The sequence below is a fragment of the Neolamprologus multifasciatus genome, chromosome 9 (genome assembly GCF_963576455.1).
Source record: "Neolamprologus multifasciatus chromosome 9, fNeoMul1.2, whole genome shotgun sequence".
Taxonomy (NCBI): domain Eukaryota; kingdom Metazoa; phylum Chordata; class Actinopteri; order Cichliformes; family Cichlidae; genus Neolamprologus; species Neolamprologus multifasciatus.
The window spans coordinates 27,416,572-27,437,389 of record NC_140447.1 but is presented as its reverse complement, the minus strand read 5'-3'; the positions used below and the strand labels follow the sequence as shown (position 1 = coordinate 27,437,389).

The window sequence follows — 20,818 nt, the reverse complement described above, 5'->3', positions numbered from 1 at the left end:
ATTATTTTATATTTATGAAAAGAACTGAAGTTAGTTAAAAGCTTTATGCAGAAAAAATGGCAAAAAAACATAAAAATAATAAAAATTACAGACCTAATCTTTTGATGATTTTGAACAAACCCAGAGGTTTAAGAAAACACAACAGAGTGCGGATATCATCAGGTCAATGCTAGCAAACTTGGTTATCAAGCTGCAAACAGACTGTCCTGTTTTGTCACATACACGGAGATATCTGCTAATTAGTACCAGGAGAAATACCGATAATTCGCCAACTAAAATTGGAGCACAGAATTCCTGGAAGATAATTAACAGCACTTCAACCATCGCTCTCTGTTTGATAACCGCTTTAAAGGCCATTAACACCAAACAGTGATCCAGTGGCTCAGACCAGTGACTTAAATTAACTAAGGTTAAGCTTTAGCTGTGGTAGCATCTGCATGTCAAGGAAAGTGACCACCGCTGTAATTTTAAACTTCCAAATGGATGAGTTATAAAAGAAAATTCATCCTGCATGCACTTGTTTAAAAAAGCCATTTGAGACCAAAACTACCAGGTATACTAGAAAGTAAGCATGCTTTGTAATGCTATAAAGTTAGACCTTTTAACATGGTGTCTATGGGGATTGATCGCTTTTGAAGCCTCAAGAGGAACTGTATTGTTTTGCACTTCCACATTTGATGAAAATATACATTTTTAAATTGTTTTGATTATTTGTTAATTATACAACACTAAAAAACTTGACATTTTACTGATACTTCTTGGTTATTGTGGGTAAAACCTGGACATTAATTGGCTTGAGAAGCTCATATCTTGAACATGTTGGGAACATGTTTGTGGAGCCGCAAATGGCTCCAAAGTAAGGTTTTTGGCAGTTCCACATTGGCTTAAGTGTAGCCATGCTCATGTCTTTTGATAAGTGTAGCTTTAAGATAATCTTGATGATCTAAGATGATTAAGCCAAAGAACCACTTATGCCAGTGTGAGGCCTCAGTCTGTCCATCCATGACTCCCAGGAAACGCTACTCTGATAGCTGAAGTTTGGTAGTAAAAACTCCATTCACACTGTAACCATCCAGCAGACTCGGTACATGCGAGTACATTTTCATTAGTTTAAGCTGTACAGCCAACCAGAGACCAGAAAACATATCACTTTGTTTTTGCACTTTATACATTGAGCTTATTTAGACTTCTGCAGTGAATCTACACCCTGACTCAGAAACGCCTCTTAACATTACCCCTCACCCTTCCACGCCATTCAAATTGTTGCGGGGTACATTAACTCAACGTGTATTTACATTTCTCGGCAGGTGCACGTCAGGTTACACCGTAGGGTTTGGTTACACCGTACAACATCGATGGCTCACTGAAGCATAATTCAGGCATTACAGTGACCTGTGAACTGGATGGATCAGGAGCCAGTTGAGCAACTATTTAATTTACATTCTGTTATCTTTTATTTATTTATTTTTTAACTGCTCTTATAAATGCAAAGTGTGGTCTCATAACTAAGAAATCTGACCTCAAACTTGTTACATGAATCTACTTGTTGCTGTTTTCTTGTTGCTTATTGGGGTAAAAAGCACAGCTTTAGCTCTCTTTTGGAGCCTCCAAAGGCCGTTGGAGAAACTGCAGCTTTTGGCTTTTCCTCATTAGCGACTTGACTGTATTTACCTTGCGTGCACTAATATCCTATTAAAAATTAGGACATGGACATATGTTTCAGGGAGAGTTTTATGAATCCCAGTGACATGTTTAAAGTCAATACGATGATTCTGAGCATCGATTCTTTATATGAATGGAAGCTGCTGCTCAAAGGCCATTTCTCTGCGGTACAATTTTGCTGTACTGATGTATGCTTTTGTAAAGAAAGTAGCGCCTAGTAAAAGAACTACTTTCCAGAGTGAATGAAGGTCACCACAGTGCGATTTCACGTTTTATCTTGGGATTATCTAGCGTGCGCGTGAGCGTGCGTCTGCCTGTATGCACACGTGTGAACATTCTCCTCCTGTGCCGGCTTAGTGCTTCATGCCACAGCTGGACAGCACATGAGCACATCTGTCAGTGCCATGAAGTAGAACCTTTTCCAGCAAGGGCATGCAATCTTTTTCATTTCCCCTGAGTTTTTGGACTCTTACATAAAAGCCTGTGAAAGTGCAGAATGCAAAAAAAAAAGAAACAAAGAAATGAAACAGGTCATCATTTTTTACGTGGTTATTAGTGAGGTGCTGTTGACAGCGAGCTAACGTGAATGCATTTGTTCATTTGCAGAAACTGGAGCTGGATCGCTTCATGCTCTACGCTCACGGACCGGATCTGTGCCGGGAGTCGGACTTGCGGCACGCCATGGCCAACTGCTTTGAGGCTCTGATGGGTGAGATTCCCCTGAGATCAAGAGAGAAGCGGGGATGATGGTCGGGCAGGAGAACAAAACGGAGGAATGCATTTCGAGTCGACTAAATATGTAAATCTATTCCTAAAAGGGTAGATTTCCATATACTGAAAACAAATACTTTCTCTCCGCTTGTGTAAACACAACACACGCATTAGTAGGGGGATTTAATAGTCGAGTTTTAGTGGACTTTGCATCAGCGCATACTGAAAACGCTTTAATGCATAAATGTGTTTAATTCAAATGCTTTGAGTGAAACTGAACCTTTTCATAACAATGTATTTCCTCTTGTTTTTTTGTGCGTGTTAAATGGTATAAATAGCTGCAGTGGATCTCCCATTAGGCTCTGGAAACATTACGCAGCTTTTATTGATCTCTGGAGATGCGGTTTGACCTCTGGCTGGACATGCTATCCCCAGAGAGCTGCTCTCCTTCGCCCGCACCAAACACATACACAAGCTCGCTATTCGTCTCTCCAGCTGCTCCGTTTATAGGGTTTGTGCAGTGATTAGGACCCTGTGCTGGAAACCACACACATATAATAAAAAATCTCTTGGTGGGGACCCGTCTCCCTCTCTCTCTTCATCCTACCCCATGGGCAGCGCTAAGCTAAGCCTCACTCCTGGAGAGCTGCAGAGTCGGCAGCTTTCCCCATCTTATCACCATCTTGATTGAACCAGTTCAGCCATCTCTGCGCTCCCCTGATGATAGATACAGAAAGTGGGTGACTTTAAAGAGATCTTCGCTTCCCTCCCTCTCACGGAAAACAGGAGAGCGACGGGGGGAAAGTGCTGACAAGCCGCGGCCTCTCGCTGGCCCCGCGGCCCCGTGCTTGTAACCGCTTCATTATCGGCAGAGACAAAGTCATAATCTATTCTGTCCCGTGGCTGTCGCCGCCTCATCGCCGCGCACATCCGAGCAAGGCAGCAGGGCCGCGACACCGGATGCCTCTCGTCTCTCTCAGCCTCTCCCCCCCACCTTCTGTCCTCCAGTTTCATCTTTAGAAAAGTGATGAATAAACGGGGTTCGTGCTGTAAAGGAACCGGTGAGAAAACTTGCTGTCAGAGAGCACCCTGTGGTGATGGGTTTTTGGGTTGCTAACTCAAAAATATCGCCCACCCCTCTCTCGTCTTCCCGCTCACCGCAGACACACTCGCTGAGGGGCGCAACATGCACACGTACGCAAAAAAACCACAAAAAACGAGGCTTTCAAAGTCGCTTGCATCGAGAATGCCGTCTGATGTTGCTCCTCTTCTTTCACCGAGGCTCAGGTTTTTTTTTTGGTTTTTTTTTTACTCAAACGCCTCCTTTAAGACCTTGTTGTCGAGCCGTCGATCTGTCTCCACCCTCCCCCGTTTATATCCTTTTGCATTTCTCCATCTTTCTCTGCCCCCCCTCTGCGATCTAGAGTTTGGGTGTTATTAGGTGAAAGATGTGCCACGAAGATGATGAGTCATCCTGTCACTCTGTCATCTCCCCCTCTCCTCCTCTTCCTCCTCCTCTTCCATCCTCACCCTGCAGCCCCGCAGCACTCTCTCCCCCTCACTGAACAGAGCACTTCTTTCTCCTTACAAGACAAACTCGGATCGCTCGCACGTGCCGTAGGATGCTACGAGGGGCACACGAGCACTGTCATTTCATCCTTGCGCACGCCGCTCCCTCTGACAGAGACGTCAAACCGCCACTTTCGCAAAAGCAGCAGGCGCCACATCAACAGACGTGCACTTGCAGATGCGTCGCTGCCTCGTCGTCTGAAGTTGCCGTAATGTTTTTTTTGATTTTTCTTTTTTCCCTCCCTTTTTAACATTTTTTTTTCTTTCCCCCGTCGGCGCGCTCATGCGTCGAATTCAAATGGGCCCCTTTCCACGCACGCTCCTTTTGAAAGCTCTGATGGAATATGACATGCTCATAATATTTCCAGGGCCCTGGCAGATAGCTTTAACGGCTTACTATGCATGTTTTCTGACCTTTGTTTTATTTGTTTCTCTGCCACAGTGACCATTGAACCTGGGCTGTGTTGGAAATGGCAGATAATCTCCTGCTTTGCATGGGCAAAGCTTTCTCTCCGCGGAGCTGAGAATGTGTCTATCTCCTAACCCTGAGGCAGGGCCATTCTCTTGCTCGAGACAGAGAGAGAAAGGGAAGGGAGAGAGCTGGAGAGAGGACGAATGGAGGGAGAGCAGCGGAGGAATGGAAAGCAAAGGCATCTGCAATGCAAATAGCTGCCCTGCAACCCTGAATAATTCAAAGTGTTGAATGGAAATCTTGCTTTTCTGATCCCTCGTCATTAACTTCTGCCGGAGTGGGCCATTCTCATTTGGGCTCTTTTGGCCTGCGCACCTCCCATTCTGTACAACGTCCCCCCCACCACCACCCCCAACCACTCGCTCTCACCCTCTCCTTCAGTACTTTTGCTCTTGCCCACTTTACCTCTTCGTCTTTAGAAACCACTTTCTCCCACCGCTTATTCATAGAAACTCTGCACGCCTGTTGCCCTCCCGTTTCCCTCTCAGGTCCTCTTCGCTGATAAGCCTCGCCGCTTCCTTCCTACCAAACTGTTTGAAAAGAATTGCGAGAAGAAGAAAAGAGGCCCCACTCTGTTTTATGGCCCTAATTTCCTTGTACAGTTGATCTGTGGATTATACGCTGCCAGCAGCCATGGGGGATACAGATGGTGAACCTTTGTGAGGCCCCCTCTCTAAGCTCTTCCTATTAAAAGAACGCAGAGAAAGGATTATCTCTCACTTGCTGAATATCAGATTCATACACAATGCGTCCGGTGTATTCATTGAGTGAGAACTGCTCCTTTTGTTAATTGCCGCGATGGTAGCAGCGGTGGAGTTGGTTTCATGCGCGCCCTCTTTTGTCTCTCCATCTCACCCCTCGCTCGAGCCTCATTTTTGAAACCGATGTTATAATGCACTTCGACTGCCTTTGTCGCCGCCGCGCTGAAAAATTCTATTTTTACGTTTTGCTTTTGTTTATTTTTTTGCCTTTAATGTGTTGCCTTCCCCGTCCGTCTGCTGCTTCATCCCCCATTGAGCTGAGAGGGAGCTTAATATATTATTTGATGGATTAGAGCCTGAGCGTTTTTGAATAATTCATTCTAGGTTATTAATGTGTCTGTCAGCCACTGGTGTTTCATATGCCCCTGACTCTGGGTTTTTATTGGTCACTGAAAGCCCACAGACATTGGAATTCCATTCCTAAACATAACGCTGTACAGTCAGCACGGCTGTCTGAATTAGACTTGTGACAAGGTGGAGATTCATTAGACGCTGGCCTTCTCTGGCCATGACTGATATCCTCTGCACAGCACTCGATTCAAACTTGGTACATGAAGTAAAAGGCAAGAAAAAAACCCATTTTTGGTCCTTTTTAATAAAAAAAAAAAGGACAATCGTTATAAAATATGATTTTTTTTTTTTTAATTTGAAGTATCATAGTCGGTATATCAGGTAAAAACAGAAAAAAACCCTTAGTGAACCTTCAGCAGACTTGGCCTAAGTTCATCGTGGCCCTGCATGTCGTGGGACCGTCCTGTTTGGCATTCCTCTGCATGGAGGTTGAGGATGGTGCCTCTAGACTGGCAAAATGGGTGTTGATCCCCCCATTTTCAGACGCAAGACTGGAAGGTGTGCTTCAATTTCAGAGGGATTATACTCTATGCCAGGATGCTGGTGAGGGGAATGCCTCAAATTCAGGAGGCTCAGAGTCGTCTTCATCCTGGTTGTTGAAGTCTGGAGTGTTTTTTATTCTCTCAGATATACTTTGGGGTGCGTTGGAGTTTGGCCTTTCAGTCTTTACTAGTCTCTCAGTGCTATGGGGGCTTGTTCCTGATGGGAATAGGATTTTGGCCTTTGCCGCCAATTCTGTTTTTATTTACTTTGTTTATTTGGCGGTTTTTAGTGTATATTTAATATTGATTTAGTGACAACACTTAGTTTATATTTTGTATGTCCTATACAGGACTTTGGCCAGCTGATGTTGTTTAAAATGTGCTACAGGAGACTTTGAGTTGACTTGACTTGACTTTTATGGACAGTATTTCTTGGCAGAGCCAAGGGGTGAAAGGTTTCCTGTTTGGTGGTCTTGGGGATCATGCCTGTGCTTTTTACTGATGATGTAGTCGTTATTGCTGCATTGAGAGGCGACCTCCAGCTCGCACCGAGGCAATTTACAGCTGAGTGCAAAGCTACTGGGATGCGAATTCACACTGGGTGAGGTCATGGTTCTCACCCAGAAAAGATTTGATTGCCTTCTCTGGGCTGGGGAGGAGTTACTGGTCCAAGTGGAGGAGTTCAAGTATCCCGTATCAAGGTTCATGAGTGGGGAAAGAGTGGAGTGGGAGAATGCCAGGGGGATTGGTGCTGGAGACGCCGTAGCGGTCTGTAGTGTTAAAAAGGGAGCTGAGCGTGAAGGTGAAACTGTTGATTTACTGGTCGATCTACTTTCCTAGCCTCACCTATGGCCATAAGCTGTGGCTAGTAACCGAAAGAATGAGATCACAGATTCAAGCAGCGGAAATGAGCTTCCTCCCAAAGGTGTCTGTAGCTTTTCCTCAGATAGGATAAAGAGGTTGGTCATTCATGAGGGCCTCTGAGTAGAGGTGCCACTCCTCTGGAAAAGAGTGAGTTTAAATGGCGCATGACTTGGATGCTTCCTGGACTCCTCGAAGGTGGGGTGTTTCAGGCATGTTCAACCAGGAAAACGCTCTGGGGCATATCCAGGACTGGAGGGATAATGCATGTTGGCTGGCTTGTAAACGCCTTGTCTTGCTGGTAGAGCTTGCAGTTGGAGTCTCATAGAAGAAGAATAGATTTGAATGTATTTGTCTTTTTTATATACTATTCAGCTTTTATTACATCGTTTTATTACATCTTTTGCTCACTTTTATTTTGAAAGCACATTTCTTAAAATATAAATTCAGAAATTTTACTATAAAAATAATATTTCAGTATGTTCAGATTTTTTTTGTTCCGAATTTTTCAATTTATTTATATATTTATTTATTTTTTAACGTGCAGATTGCATCATAAAATGCAATAAAGGAAGTTCCATGTTTGGGTCTGGTTCATGTTTGGGCACTGCCAACATTAATTAAACCAGGATAACAAATCAAGACAAAGGCTATAAAGAGCAATAAATAAGTTATGTAGTCATTTATCAACATAGCAAACAGGTGATCCAGGTGATTTGAGGTCTTAAATAGTGAGTCATTTCTCAGGTTGGTTATCTGAAATTGAAGGCTTAAACTCGATACATTTAACAAGGGATTTGGAGGAAAGTAACACTTTCATATTCTATTCAGATTCATGTAAAATGCTGCTGAACTTCTCAAGTCTGTGTTATTATTATTGTGAAGCTAAGTGAATCATAATGTCCTTTGGGCACGCTTGCTGTGATTTTCATGGCTATTGCGAGATGTTTAATAGTTGTAGGCCTCGTGCATTTCGTACTGGATTCCCAGGCAGAATTGACAACTGAGTGTTGAATGCACTGGAGCCGGAGACTGCAGAGTGATTTGGCCAGGGCATGATGTTACTGCAAGATGAGCTGTAGAGAGACGCTAGCATTTAATTACCAGTCGAGCTGTTCGGGTGTTTTTGTGGGCCGTGCGTATTCAGGGCGTCAGCTTCAAGTTTGCAGGCTGACGGGGTGGCCTGAGAAGCACACATCTCCGTTTAATGATTGCGGCAAGTTGCGTGTTTGATTGGATTGCTTTGGGGCACACTTTTTGCACGGACAGCCTCCTTGTCAAGTGTGTTCTCGCTAGACTTAACTGCATATCTTGGTTTCTTCATCCACTGGGCCCTTTGATTGACACCAAAGGTGTTGCTTTGAGATTTTTAATACCTTTTTAAATCCCTTGAGGCTCCCCTGGTTTCTAACCGCTTACCCCTACATTCTCCTTCCACTTGAAAAAAGTTTTGAAAATCTAATAAGAAGCAAAAAACTTTGAATTTCAACAACTTTAAAGCCTCCATTTGGGGAACTTTCCAAATCTGCAGTGTCATCAGAACATGAAGAAAGCTGCCTCCCGGCCACACCCACTCTCCCCGTAGCATGCTCGCACACATGAATGCGTTATGAGTGGTAGTTGAAAGACATTGAGAAGTTGGACTTGAGAGGGAGTTCTTGCACTCTCACAGCTGGTTTCCAGAGGTAACATCTGCTTTGTAGCAGCATCTAGAACTGAGGTCCGCATTATGGTAAAACCACAAATCTCAGCGCTGCTGCATAGTGGAAAACATCCTGTAGGCGAACCACTCCCGTCTCTAGAGCCTGTCGGCCTCAGTGAGACGCTCGCCTTCGTCGTGCCAAGATTACAGAGGGCTTTCCCAGTGATACACATCTGCAAGGGCTTTAATGTCTTGCTGTGCTGACTTTAAAGAAGCTATAGATTTACAGATACTGATTTATAGGCATATTCTGTTTCCCATCTAGGACGGTCCAAAGCATGGCGAGAAACGAGTTTTTGTCTAATCACCACTGTGGTTGCTGTCTTCCAGAATTCACAAGCTCCTTTCATTAGTTTAGCACTCAACTAGATTTTTGTGTTAGTAAAAGGTGTCTAAATGATTGAGTGTTTTACTTGCCAAAGTGGCTGCTGGGTGAGACAAAGTTGGCAGGCTTAATCAAATTTTACGAACATTTGGGCAATGGCTGGTAGTAATTTCCCATTCTGTTTAGAAGTAAAGAGCATGCAAAGCACATAGAGTGGGAGTCCATTTGTGATTGTTTGTGTGCTAGGTGGTTTGTTTGTATTTCTTTATGGTTTGGTTATGTAGGCAGCATCTTCACCGTTTGTGTGTGTATGTGTGTAAATGGCCTGTTAGCCATCTGAAAGCAGTTTCCCCTCCCCAGATGATGAATCCCTCATATGTTTTTGATGTCGTCCATGAAAGCAGTTTGCGCATTTAGTCTTGCGACCGCACCGCGCCCCATTTCCACTGGCTCATTTATGCACATAATAAAAACCGCTGCACGATTGTATACCCAATTTGCCAGGTGGTTATTGCTTTCTAAATTGAATGAGCCACCCTAAGTGTGATGGTTTGAAGTTGTATGCAGCTTAAAGGCACCATGATAGTTCCACTGATTTTAGTAGAAACAGTAGAGGAGCAAAACAACAAAGGGGAGTTGACTTGTGAAAAGAAGCTGACTGCTGCAGCAGAATGAGCCGAGGAAGCGGCGTATCATTCCCATAGAGGCAGAAATTTGGAATACTTGTCTTGTTCTTTGCTTGCTGTGGTAGCAGATCTCCTCATTTTGGGACCAATCTTCAACCAAATTTCTTCCTTTGTCCTGTTCCTTTTGTGCGTTGGCGTATGCACATGTTGTGCAGAATTTTTTTTTTTTTTTATCCCCCCCCTCGCAATTCAGGTTTGATTCAGCGGACATCTGCACCCACACTCGTGTCCAAGATTGTAGGCGAGTGACAAAAAAGATATTATACTTTTGTCCACGTTGTCCGTGGGGGGGTTCGAAGATGAAGTACATATGTCTGTATGTGTTTGTCGGGTCTATTCACAGCCCAAGAAGTACACAGCACTGCTTTAAAAAGAGTGCTCACTCCAAAATCAAATGAACATATTTCTCTTGTGGCATGTAGTGCTGTTTATTCATCAGAATTGTTTTGGTGTGAGTTGCCCAGTTTTGAAGATATCATCTGTCTGCCTTATATTACATATAATGGAACTAAATGGCACCCACCTCGGGGTGCTTAAAAGACCAAAAATGCATTTGAAAAACTTAGTAGGAATGTCTACTTTCAGGAATAATGACTCAGTCACTCTGAGAAAAGAAAAAAAACCCACAAGAACTTCATTGAGCAATTTTATGTTACTTTCTGAAGTTTGCTGAAGTAAGAGGCAAATAGACAACACTTTTCTGCTCTTACTGAGCACTCAAAGCACTTCTGCATTTCTACGTGAATGATGGATGGATCATGTATAAACGGATGGAAAGGAATTCGGGATTCATTGTCTTGCCCAAGGACACTTTGTTGGGGATCAATCTGCCAAACTTACTATTAGTAGACGACAGCTGCCAACCAGTGTAAACTTTTAGCCATTAATTTAGATCACTCATTTTTCTTTTGTGTCACAACTGTGGGCCTTCAGTCACAAACCGATGCATACTTTGTGCACTGTGATTACTTGAAATTGCTCAAACAAGGTTTGTGAGCGTTGACAAAGTCATTATTTCTGAAGTGAGACATTCTTACTAGGTTTTTCAAAGCTCTTCGAATAACAAAAGACAAGTGCTATGCTGCTCCACTATATTGAACAGAAGGCAAGTCATTTGAAAGCCAGAATGTCTAAACAGTGGCAACTCGCGAAACAATCTAAACACAGACCAGAAGGAAAAAATGTCATTTTATTTTGGGGTGACCTGTCTCTTTTAAAGCTGCATTCTTCACAATGGCCAGCAGGGGGTGAGACCTCTGGTTGCTGCAAGTTCATGGGAAAAAAGTGGACTCAGTAACTGCCTGACAATCACCAGTTGTTGGGGAAAAATGTGCATCCTCTAATCGGTTGGTGGGTGGTTACAGAGGTCGCTGGCTGTTGCTAAAATAGTCGCCTGTAGTTTGCAAAGTTTGCACCTTTCCAACTGGTTGCTGAATGGTAGTGCAATACAATCTCGAAATAGTGACATTTCACTTTCAGAATAAAGGTGGTCCCTTACTGGTGCGACCAGCGTGTTTCAAAAGGTATGTTTTCTTTTGAAGGCGGACAATCTCTGTTTCTGGTTTGTGCCACATTTTTCATTTTCACTCCAGCTTGATCAGCAGTTGCCGAATGTTGCAGACAAATCGGCGTCTTCCATGAAAACTGCAAGCAACTGCACCAGTTGAAATCTGGAGGTTTCTGGTACAAGACCAAATATCTCTTTAAAACAGTTTTACCTACAAACTTCCAGCAATCACTCGCCAACCAGTTGGGGAACGTGCATTTTCCCTACCCAACATTAGTTGGGGTTGGCTGTAGCTCAGGCTGTAGAGCAGGTCATTTACTGATCGGAAGGTTGGTGGTTCGATTCCTGGTCTGCATGCCAAATATGCTTGGGCAAGATACTACTAGGAGATACTTGGCTCTCCTATGCATCCATCGGACTATGAGTGTATGTGAATGTTAGTTTGAAAGCACTTAGAAAATGTGTTTGTGTGAATGGGTGAATGTACAAGTTGTGTAAAGCGCTTTGAGTGCTAAGAAAAGATCAGGGTTTAGTGTAAGCCGTGTCCTCGGGTTTGACAGTTTGGTAGATTTCTTGCTTTTCATGTCCTGTTTCACAAAAGCAAAGAATTCTCAACTCGGATCCACAAACAAATTAGTCACCTTGGCTAAGACCATTTTATAAATGCTGTCCGTGTTCATGGCTAAGCATGTGAGGCAGGCTCAGCATGACAGAAATTCAAGGTTTCTTTGACCTTAGCTGGTTACATCTCGGAGTGGTGATGCAACAATCTCTGCCTCCCTCCTCCTCGCCCTCCTCATGCTCTCTGACAAGGGGGAGGTGGATGTGCACTGGAACCCTGAGGTCATTTCACCATGAAAAAGCAATAAAAATGCACTCCTACTTTTAAAAAAGCAATTATAACTCATTGCGGAGTTCAATTAATTTTAAGTTTTCCATTAGCAAAGAACTCTGATATTGCCTCAGATTTGGTAGAAGTTTTTTACACCGCACTGGTGGAAGGACGTGCTTTTTCACACTAATGTTAAATAACATTTCACATGCTGTAAAAGTAAGGTTCACAAATTGCAGCACAGCTACATTGTTTGCACACACCTCTAAATAAAGTAAGTTTCTTATTTCCTGTTTTTCATTTCAGGGGCCGTGTATTTGGAAGGAGGCTTGGAAGAGGCCCGGCAGCTCTTTGGGAGACTGCTTTTCAACTCTGAGGTAACTGACTCTGATTTGGTGTCTGCCCTTTGCCACACTATGGTTTTCTGCACAGGAAGCGTATTTGCAAGGGTATGCGCATCTCCCTTTGAGTCACAGAGCTGAGCGGCAGACAAGATTTTCTTATTTCGATCTGTGTAAGACGTCTCTTTTATTCTCTCAAACCCACACACAGCATGTTTTGGCAACATACCACACATTGCATATTATTGAGGCCTTGCCAGCACCAGAACCTGGGATCTCACACAATCTCGCTTTATCCTGCTGTACTTTCGACTAGCTGCTTTTTGTGTGTACGCTGATATGCACAAAGATGAAACAATATAACTGAGAAAAAAACGAGATGTGGATTAATCCATAGCAGGAAAAACAGCTCATGTAGTTTGAAAAATTAACTTGAGGATGTTGAATATTGCAGATCTCCACTCCCGAGCAGGACACCTGCTATTGTTTGTAAGTGTGTATGTGTGGATGAGCTCAGCAGGCATGCATAATTAATAAATGAATCAGTATTTTGCATATATCTTGGCTAGAGATGTTCTGAATCAATCAAATAACTTGCAGCTAGTCTAGTAAGTAGCAGCAGGCTTGCTTCTAATTGGCTATTGAGGTTGTTTGCTGAGAATCAGTCGGTGACTCCCACACACTGTATGACACAAAGAACTCTATCAAACAAGTCCTGTAGTCTTTGAGAAACCAGATCAGAGACTTCAGGGCTGAATCTTTTAAAACCTCACACCACAAAAGTTACCAGAGAAGATGATCATCAAGTGAATACATATCGTAATTGTCTTAACCTCTTAAGCCCCAACGCCCCCTGATACGGGGGCAAAAAGCAGGAGATCAGGTAGGCTTGGGGCTTAAGAGGTTAAGGGTTCGAGATCAATTATTCAGTGTTCTGTGCCAAACTCTACCCTTTTACTAAGTTTTTTTTTCACTTTAATTGATTGAACAGCTGGCCTTGATTCTTTTTTCTTCCCCCCTTCAGTTGGCCGAATTTTACAGTGAGTTTCTTCCACTGTAAGGCTGCCTATTGAGTATTTGTGTCTGCCTGCAAAGCTGAAAATGTCCTTGGTTCTGTTTTGCTGTCATCCTGCGGCCATGAAAATCAACAGGAGTTATCAAGCTTTTCATCTGTCTTCATGCAGAGGTTTTTACTTGTTAGAACAAGACATTCCCCTTTAAAAACATATTTTTGAGTCTGTGGATGTGGATAAAAAACCCACTATAACGCAAGTATTCTTACATCCTTTTTATGAATAGCAGTCGAATGTTTGTTGGAACAGACTGAGGATAGGGTACATTAGATATAAAGGCTGATTTAAAAACACAAACATGTGTACAAAAGCCCCAATCGCATAGGCCTAGAGACCAGACAGCAACCCCCTGGCAACCATCTGTCGATTAGGAAAAATGTGTAATCCCCAACCAGATGGCAAATGTTGGAAGTTTCTAATCAGTCAATAAAGATATATAAACTTTACTGAAAACCTCCTGTGAATACCTTGGCCCCAACACGTTGCTGCCGTCACATGTAGCTTGCATGGAAGATGGAAACGTTGGTAAAAACTTGCCAACTGCTTGCCGAGTGATAGTGTAAAGTGCAGCACAAATGTGAAACTGAGACTGTCGTCCTTCGAAGGAAAAGTTGCGTGTTCTGAAAGATGGTAGTTATGATGTTAAGTTGCTACTTTTATTTTGAAGGTGAGCATCGTCCATTTCTGGTTTGCATTGTACTTTATCAAGTTTCATTGCTTCTTGGCAGTAATTGACGTAGGGTTGCAAACAATTTGGTTTCTCCCATGCCAACTACAAGTAAGCGGGACAATCTGCTACAGGGCTCGCAAAATTGCTAGCCCAACGTCCCAGGGCTAGCGATTTTTCCAGTCGGGCTACCAAAATCTAACTCAGCCCTGCCCGTCGGGCTATCGTAGGAAGGAAAATATATGTCTATGCTTTTGCATTCTTTCGCCAATGTAGCTGAGTAATTATGTCATTGGCATCGATGAGCCACTGTCAATATGTGACATATTGAAATCGCGTTTGAATTTGCGCTTGTTTTTTGCTTTCACTTTCATTTTGCGATCGCGCGAACGGTGTGTAGAGAGCAGCAGCACTGATTGATGAGTGACGATTAATTGCGCACCAATTCCTCTGACATCGTCTTATCACTCATTAGCTTACTATTCAAACGCGACAAGTGAAATCTCTCGCAGCAAGCTTAAACATGTGAGAGGTTGAGTGCGCAAAGAATCGCTGACCGTTATGTGAGTGCGTGTGTAAAAGCAGCAGGATTTAAGCTGGTATTTTAGTTCTGCTCAGCCAAATAAGACAGGTCAGGGTGAAGAAGGGGCAGCCAAAGAAAAGCTTACCGCAAAACGGAAAAGTTATGACAAATCAGACTATGAGGCAAAAAGAAAGCGCAGCTTTTTTGGTTTCATGGACAAAATAATTTCTGTGGCTGGAATATGACGAGCTAAATAACATGATGTTCTGCCAGGTGTGTTGTGAGTTTCATTTGATTTCTGAGTCGACAAGCGCCTTTGTTACTGGGACCAGTAATTTTAAGAAAGACCCCATCATAACCCATGAGAAATGCATTATTGCCCAGTCTGCAGTATCTTTCCCAGAACAAACAGCAATTGCAAAAAAAACATACTAAAAATAAAGCAAGCACAACAAGAACTCCTGAAAAATCTGTTTAGAACAGCGTGCTATGTTGCAAAGAGTGAACTACCTTTGGCAAAATGTATCAGTCTTTGCAAACTTCAAAAAGCAAATGGCCTCGATCTTGGTTCCACTTGCCTCTTACCCATGACTTCAGTGGAAATTTCAGATTCAGGATCTGACACAGACTGATTCATTTCTACACAGTTCTTACAAGTTCATAGAAATTTCTGTTCAATTTGAACCAAGTATTTGAGTTGATGGTTGTAATTTTTATACAGTTGCTGTGATTTGTATTTTAACAATTTTTTTGATTAACTTTTGTTTCCGTTACAATATTATACTTTAATGTATAACAAAACATAAAAAAATAGCTTTCTTTTTTATTCGGGCTACTTAAATTTATTTTGGGCTACCAAAAACTGAAGAATGCCTGCCCAAAGGGCTACCAGAGATTTTGAAATTTTGCGAGCCTTGTGCTAGCGACCCAAGCATTCACACAAGGTTTTCTGACTGAGGCCAAATGCAGATGTATAAATAGGGCTACAGAGAAAAACTGCTGGTCCATATATAGTAATGGTCTTGGACACTATGTTTGGTATTTGTTGTATCACACAGGGAGAGGAAAATTGACTGTGCTTGTGAAAGAATTATCAGTGTGATCATCCTTCTATTTGTGCAACAAAGGCAAACAAAGTGGACAGTGATTATAACGTGAGGTGCAGAATAGTTATAGCTTAAATTGTGCTCTATCTATATTCTCTATTTTATCTTGCTAATAAAGATAAGAACTACAAAGAACTGTATCAGAGGATCTAAGATTAATGGAGGAATAAGGACATTCAAGCTCAAAGAGGCTGAAAGGACTACACAGAAGCTAAACCATTCAACACTTCACTAATGAGCAAGATCTTAAAATCCATTCTAAACTCTAACAGGAGGCTATAAGGGTGGCCAAATTGGGATGCGTGTTCTATATTCTTTGTTCTTTTTAAAAGTTTCCCTTCAGATGTTTGATTCTCCTGGAGATGAGCAGAAAGTGAGTTAGCGTGGTCAGTATAAGAATAATAACGTTATGTCACTTTCTTCTAGTATAAAATGCACAAAGATGATTTTCCTACGCTGTGTACATAACCTTGAAAGTTCATTTTCAGATAAACACTATGACCCTTAAATGATGATCAGGTACAATGTAAATTACACATTATCTTTCCGTGTGGTCTTACCAGCTGCTTGGACCTCATACATCTTTGTACTCATCTTTCTTTTTGATCATTACACATCTGTGAAGTTTTGTGACTGGGTTTTAGTATGGTTGTTGACAAGATCAGCAAGCTAGGATTATTTTGCTTTAGACTGGATAATAAGCAAGGTTAGAGACATAAATGAAGCATTAAGATGAAGGAGGGTTCTCAAGCAGTAATGAGTGGTGTATGGTAATGTCAGTAGAACAGAACAGAAGAACTACCAACATGCAGCTAGCTTACCTAGCATGGGCTCTGTGGATAGTTTGTTGGTTCTTCTCGGACAGAGGAATCGGCTCTTCAACATTGGTGCCTGTACAGCACTGAACAGCTTTACACTGTCAGGTCTTTCTGCTGGTTATACATCATAATAAGCTCCATTACTGTCCGGAGAGCTGTACACAGTCAGTACAAGGAAGAAAGCACCATATTGTGGCTGTTTTTAGCAAGTGAACTTTACAACTTCTAAAAAGTTGTTACCAAGTTGAATTCTTATGTTATTGCACTGACAACACTAAACTCTCTCCAGTGTTATCATTTTGAGTATCCTGAGTATGCAAGGCTCCTAAATGTTGTTATCAGAGTCTGAATCCACCACCTTCAGGTTCAAACATGTGGTTTTCTGCCAGAAAGAAATGTGGTCTGTTTTATCTGGATTAGGGAGAGGTTATTACCCTAAGTGAAGGTGTTCCAGTATTTCAGGATCTTTGGTGCATCAGTAATGTGGGTGTTGTAGCAGACCATTGTGTGAAGAGTGTATAGGAATTTCTTTTACTTATGTATTAATCACACATTTTATTGTATAATGCCTTGGTGCCACTGGATTTTAACAAGTCGCACACTCATACATTAAGACAAATGGTGGGGGTGTAGTAAGGAAGTTGGGGGAAGCAGACCACTCCACAGGAAGAGTCTTTTGTCTCTTCGAGGACTCTGGGAGGTAGAAAGGAAGTGTGAATCTTGAGGTGTGAAACAGCTGTTTACTCCCTTTTGTTCTTGGAGAAGGTATTTAACTGAGAGCCATGCTAAGCTCAGAGAGACTCTGCTGACCGTCTGCCCCGCGATCATACAGGCTCTCCACAAGCTTGGTTGTCTGTTCTTTGTGTGTTTAGATTAAAGAATGTTAGCTACCGCTCACCGCTCATCTGCTTTATTTAAATGGAAAACTTCCACAACAAGAGCCTGTGTATTCCAGTCCTCACCTCAGGACACAAGCTGTGGCCAGTGATTGAAAGAGTAAGTTACAGATACACTTTTGTCTGGTGGTTGAGCTGAGCCGAGCCACAGCGATGGGGCCAGGAGCCTAGACATCTGGAGTAAGGTTGGTGCTCCTTCACATTGAATGTAACCAGCTGAGATGGTCAGACTGTAGGGTAGACATAGGCCATGCTAGCGATATATCTAATCTGGCCTGGTACCACGTCAGTATCCACCAGGAGATTTGGGAAACCCTCCTTAGATACACGTAAATGGGCATCTTCCTGCCAACGTTATACAGCTGCTTTAGACTCATCTGCAAGACATTTATTGCAATGGACTGCAATTTATATATACATTTGAAAAATGTAAAATCTGAAGGGCTACTTGTATCTACCAGTGTCTGCAGCTATCCACATGTAGGTCAACAAGTGAGTATAATTCTGGTGTTTGAAAGAGCAAAAATTAGCTTTAGAAATACAACTTCTCGCCAATAGAAGATAGAGTAGAGTACACACAACCCTACAATTTGTGCTATACTGGCAGGTAAAAGTGCCAGGCGTCTGTTGATAAAAATATTCCCCATGGGGTTTAGTGTTGGATGTGATCATGGTTTGTGAAATGCTTTACATAATATTGGCGCTAGTAATATATTTGCAATTGAATGCGATCAATAAGTTCATCTCTACAGTAAGATGAAACCCATTTTTCTGCCATGCCAGTTGAAATGGTTACAACCTCTAATCTGCCAACTCACGGTTAGAGAAGAAAATAAAAACAAGATGCTTTTGGGTTTAAATACAACTGTTGCCACCACTTCTTTTAATGCTCTGTTTTCTTGGTTTCTATGGTGACATGTTCTCTCTTTTTATTTGGACAAAATACATGGTGCAGGCACAAAACATACTTCCTGTGGAAATACTATACTTGAAAGTTTATGGCGCAAAAAAAAGCGTAACAATTCGTATCCATGACAAACAACAATATCAACATATTGATTAGGTTGCACGCAACTAAAATTCCCAGTAAAAGTTGAGGGAAGTTCAACTTTAGTTTGAAAGTTTTCAGACATGCAGACTGAGGATTGAAATAGTATGGCTTGACAACCCCCACTCCCATCCCCACCCCCTGCTGAATGAATCCTCCTGATGGCAGCTCTGTTATACAAAGCTGAGAGGAGACAGATGGACACAGACCAGAAAGCCAAACACCAGCCAGGTGGTATGATGGGTATGCGGGCGGGGAATTGGAGGGGCAGACCGGCGAGATGGACAGGCAGGAGAGTCTGCAGAACCACTCGAATCCTTCTGTATTTCTAGCTTAACACATCAAAATGGGTCTTCCCACATTATATTATTAAACTAAGGGACGCAGTGCAAAACGGAAGGACCCTACATTTTTTTCTATCACACCCTTTTTGCTGGTGTTGTATTCCATTCACACATGGGTGATCAGTCACATGTGTGACAAAAGGATGCCGCCTGGTGACTCTCTCTCGCTCCCTCTTATTTTCTCTCTTTCCTTTCCATTCTTTCCCCCCACTCACACCCCAGGATGTCATTACCCCCACAGATGTTTCCCCGCGCTCTTATGACAAGTCAAAACAAAAGCTCCACAACTCCGGAGGTAAAATTCAGAGCCGACTACCTAAAACAAAGCATGCATGTAATTTCTACCTCAGACAAACAGTATCCTCAGTTTTTTTTCCAGCCTCTCTGTTATTCCCTAATTGGTATGGCATTCATGGCTGGAGCGCAACAGTTATTTCCGTCTCCTTGTTTTTCTCTCAACACGTCACCTTTGCTGGCTCTGGTTCCCAAACAACGGGGCTCTTGCCGAGGATGGAATCTAGCTTCATTGCACACAGAAGCCCGGAGGAAACAATAGATGCTAATTTGCTAATGACATTACTGTGGAGGTTATTAAAGCATCAGCAGAGAGGCAGGAAGCATCTTCTTCAGGGGGAGCTGCTCGATTGCTCCCAACCTGGACTCAACAGCAGTGCAATATTGCTGGGAAAAGATGTTGATGCCACTCTGCTGTCCTGAGGGAAGTACCTCTTTTGAGGAGCAATCACCATAATGATCTCACTAGTTGCCCATCGGCTAATCTGTTGGATTTTATTAATACCACCACACAAGCATGCACACATACACTCAAAGGCCAAATTTAAGAAAAGGTTGCTGTGACAACAAAGTGAGCCACTGTGGCGCTGAGATAATAACTTTTGGTGATATGGCTTTGCCACCACCTTTCTTTTCTCATTTCTGGGTGCAGTGCCAAAAGGGGTTTAGAGCAGCTTGATTTCAACACACTCAGGCAGAGAATTAAAACCATTTGAATTTTTCAACTCTTTCCCACACTTTGATATCAATAGAGGAAAAATAACACAGAATCTGGTTTATTACTGTTTTGTTTTTTTCCCCCAAAAATGTTGCCTATTCTGACATTATCCCTAAACCTCTGAGATGGGCTCAGAATGCCCATCATCACTACCAACGGCCATGTTCAAAGTGTTCATTTAAACTCCTTTTAGACTGAATCTGGACTACTGCATTAACTGTTTAGCAATTACATTCAGAACATCAGTCATCAGTTTTGATTAGCAAACTGTGTCAACCTGATGGAAAGGTGTTAGTGACTCAAGCGACCACTGGTTGCATCCAAGTAATGCAGAAGAGTATCTTTGAACCTTGAGCAGATGAGCCACAGTAGTAAAGGGCCACACCTGTCAGCTAGTTCACACTGGGTCACCTTATTCAGAGCAACTGAAGATTGGAAAAACTTGCCTGTTCTGATGAGTCTTGAATTCTGCTGCAACATTCAGCTGGTAAGGTGGGAATTTGGTATAAATAACATGAAAGCATGGATCCATCCTGCTTTTGTTTCAGGCTGCTGGTGGTAGTGTAATGGTATGGTGTTTATTCTCTTGGCACACCTTAGATCTCTTAGTACAGCGGTCCCCAACCTTTTTTTGTGCCACGAACCGGTTTATGTCCAACAATATTTTCACGGACCGGCCTGTAAGGTGTCGCGGATAATTACAACAAAATAAAATGAGTAGCGGTACCAAAAAAAAAAAAGATTTATTCATAACACACGGGAAAAGACCCGGGGAAACCGAATAACGATAAAAACCCTGAAAACCATAAATTTCACACCCAATCATCGACGCTCGTGGCCCGGTACCAAACAACTCACAACTCCGTGGCCTAGGGATTGGGGACCACTGCCTTAGTACCATCTGAATGTAATTTAAACAACCACAGCCTTCCTTGGTATTGCTGCTGAGTATAACCATCCCTTTATAACCCGAGTGTACCCATCTTCTGTTGGATGACTCACCACGTCACAAAGCTCTGATCATTCCAAGCTGGTTTCTTGAACAATGGAACGGGATGTCATTATGGAT

At 42.6% G+C, this 20,818-nt stretch overlaps 1 protein-coding gene and 1 long non-coding RNA gene across 4 annotated transcripts in view; both read left to right on the top strand.

Moving 5' to 3' along the window:
- Positions 1-20,818, top strand: part of drosha (drosha ribonuclease III) — a 146,420-nt gene that overhangs the window by 75,059 nt on the left and 50,543 nt on the right. For all 3 annotated transcript variants that reach the window (XM_085171598.1, XM_085171597.1, XM_085171599.1), the window contains 2 exons: positions 2,269-2,371; positions 12,228-12,298. In XM_085171598.1, the coding sequence (XP_085027724.1) occupies positions 2,269-2,371; positions 12,228-12,298 (174 nt within the window). The remainder of the gene's footprint in view (positions 1-2,268; positions 2,372-12,227; positions 12,299-20,818) is intronic.
- Positions 12,305-20,489, top strand: LOC146511695 (uncharacterized). Its single transcript, XR_014875902.1, has 2 exons — positions 12,305-13,087; positions 13,164-20,489. It is a non-coding gene; the product is annotated as an uncharacterized LOC146511695 (long non-coding RNA).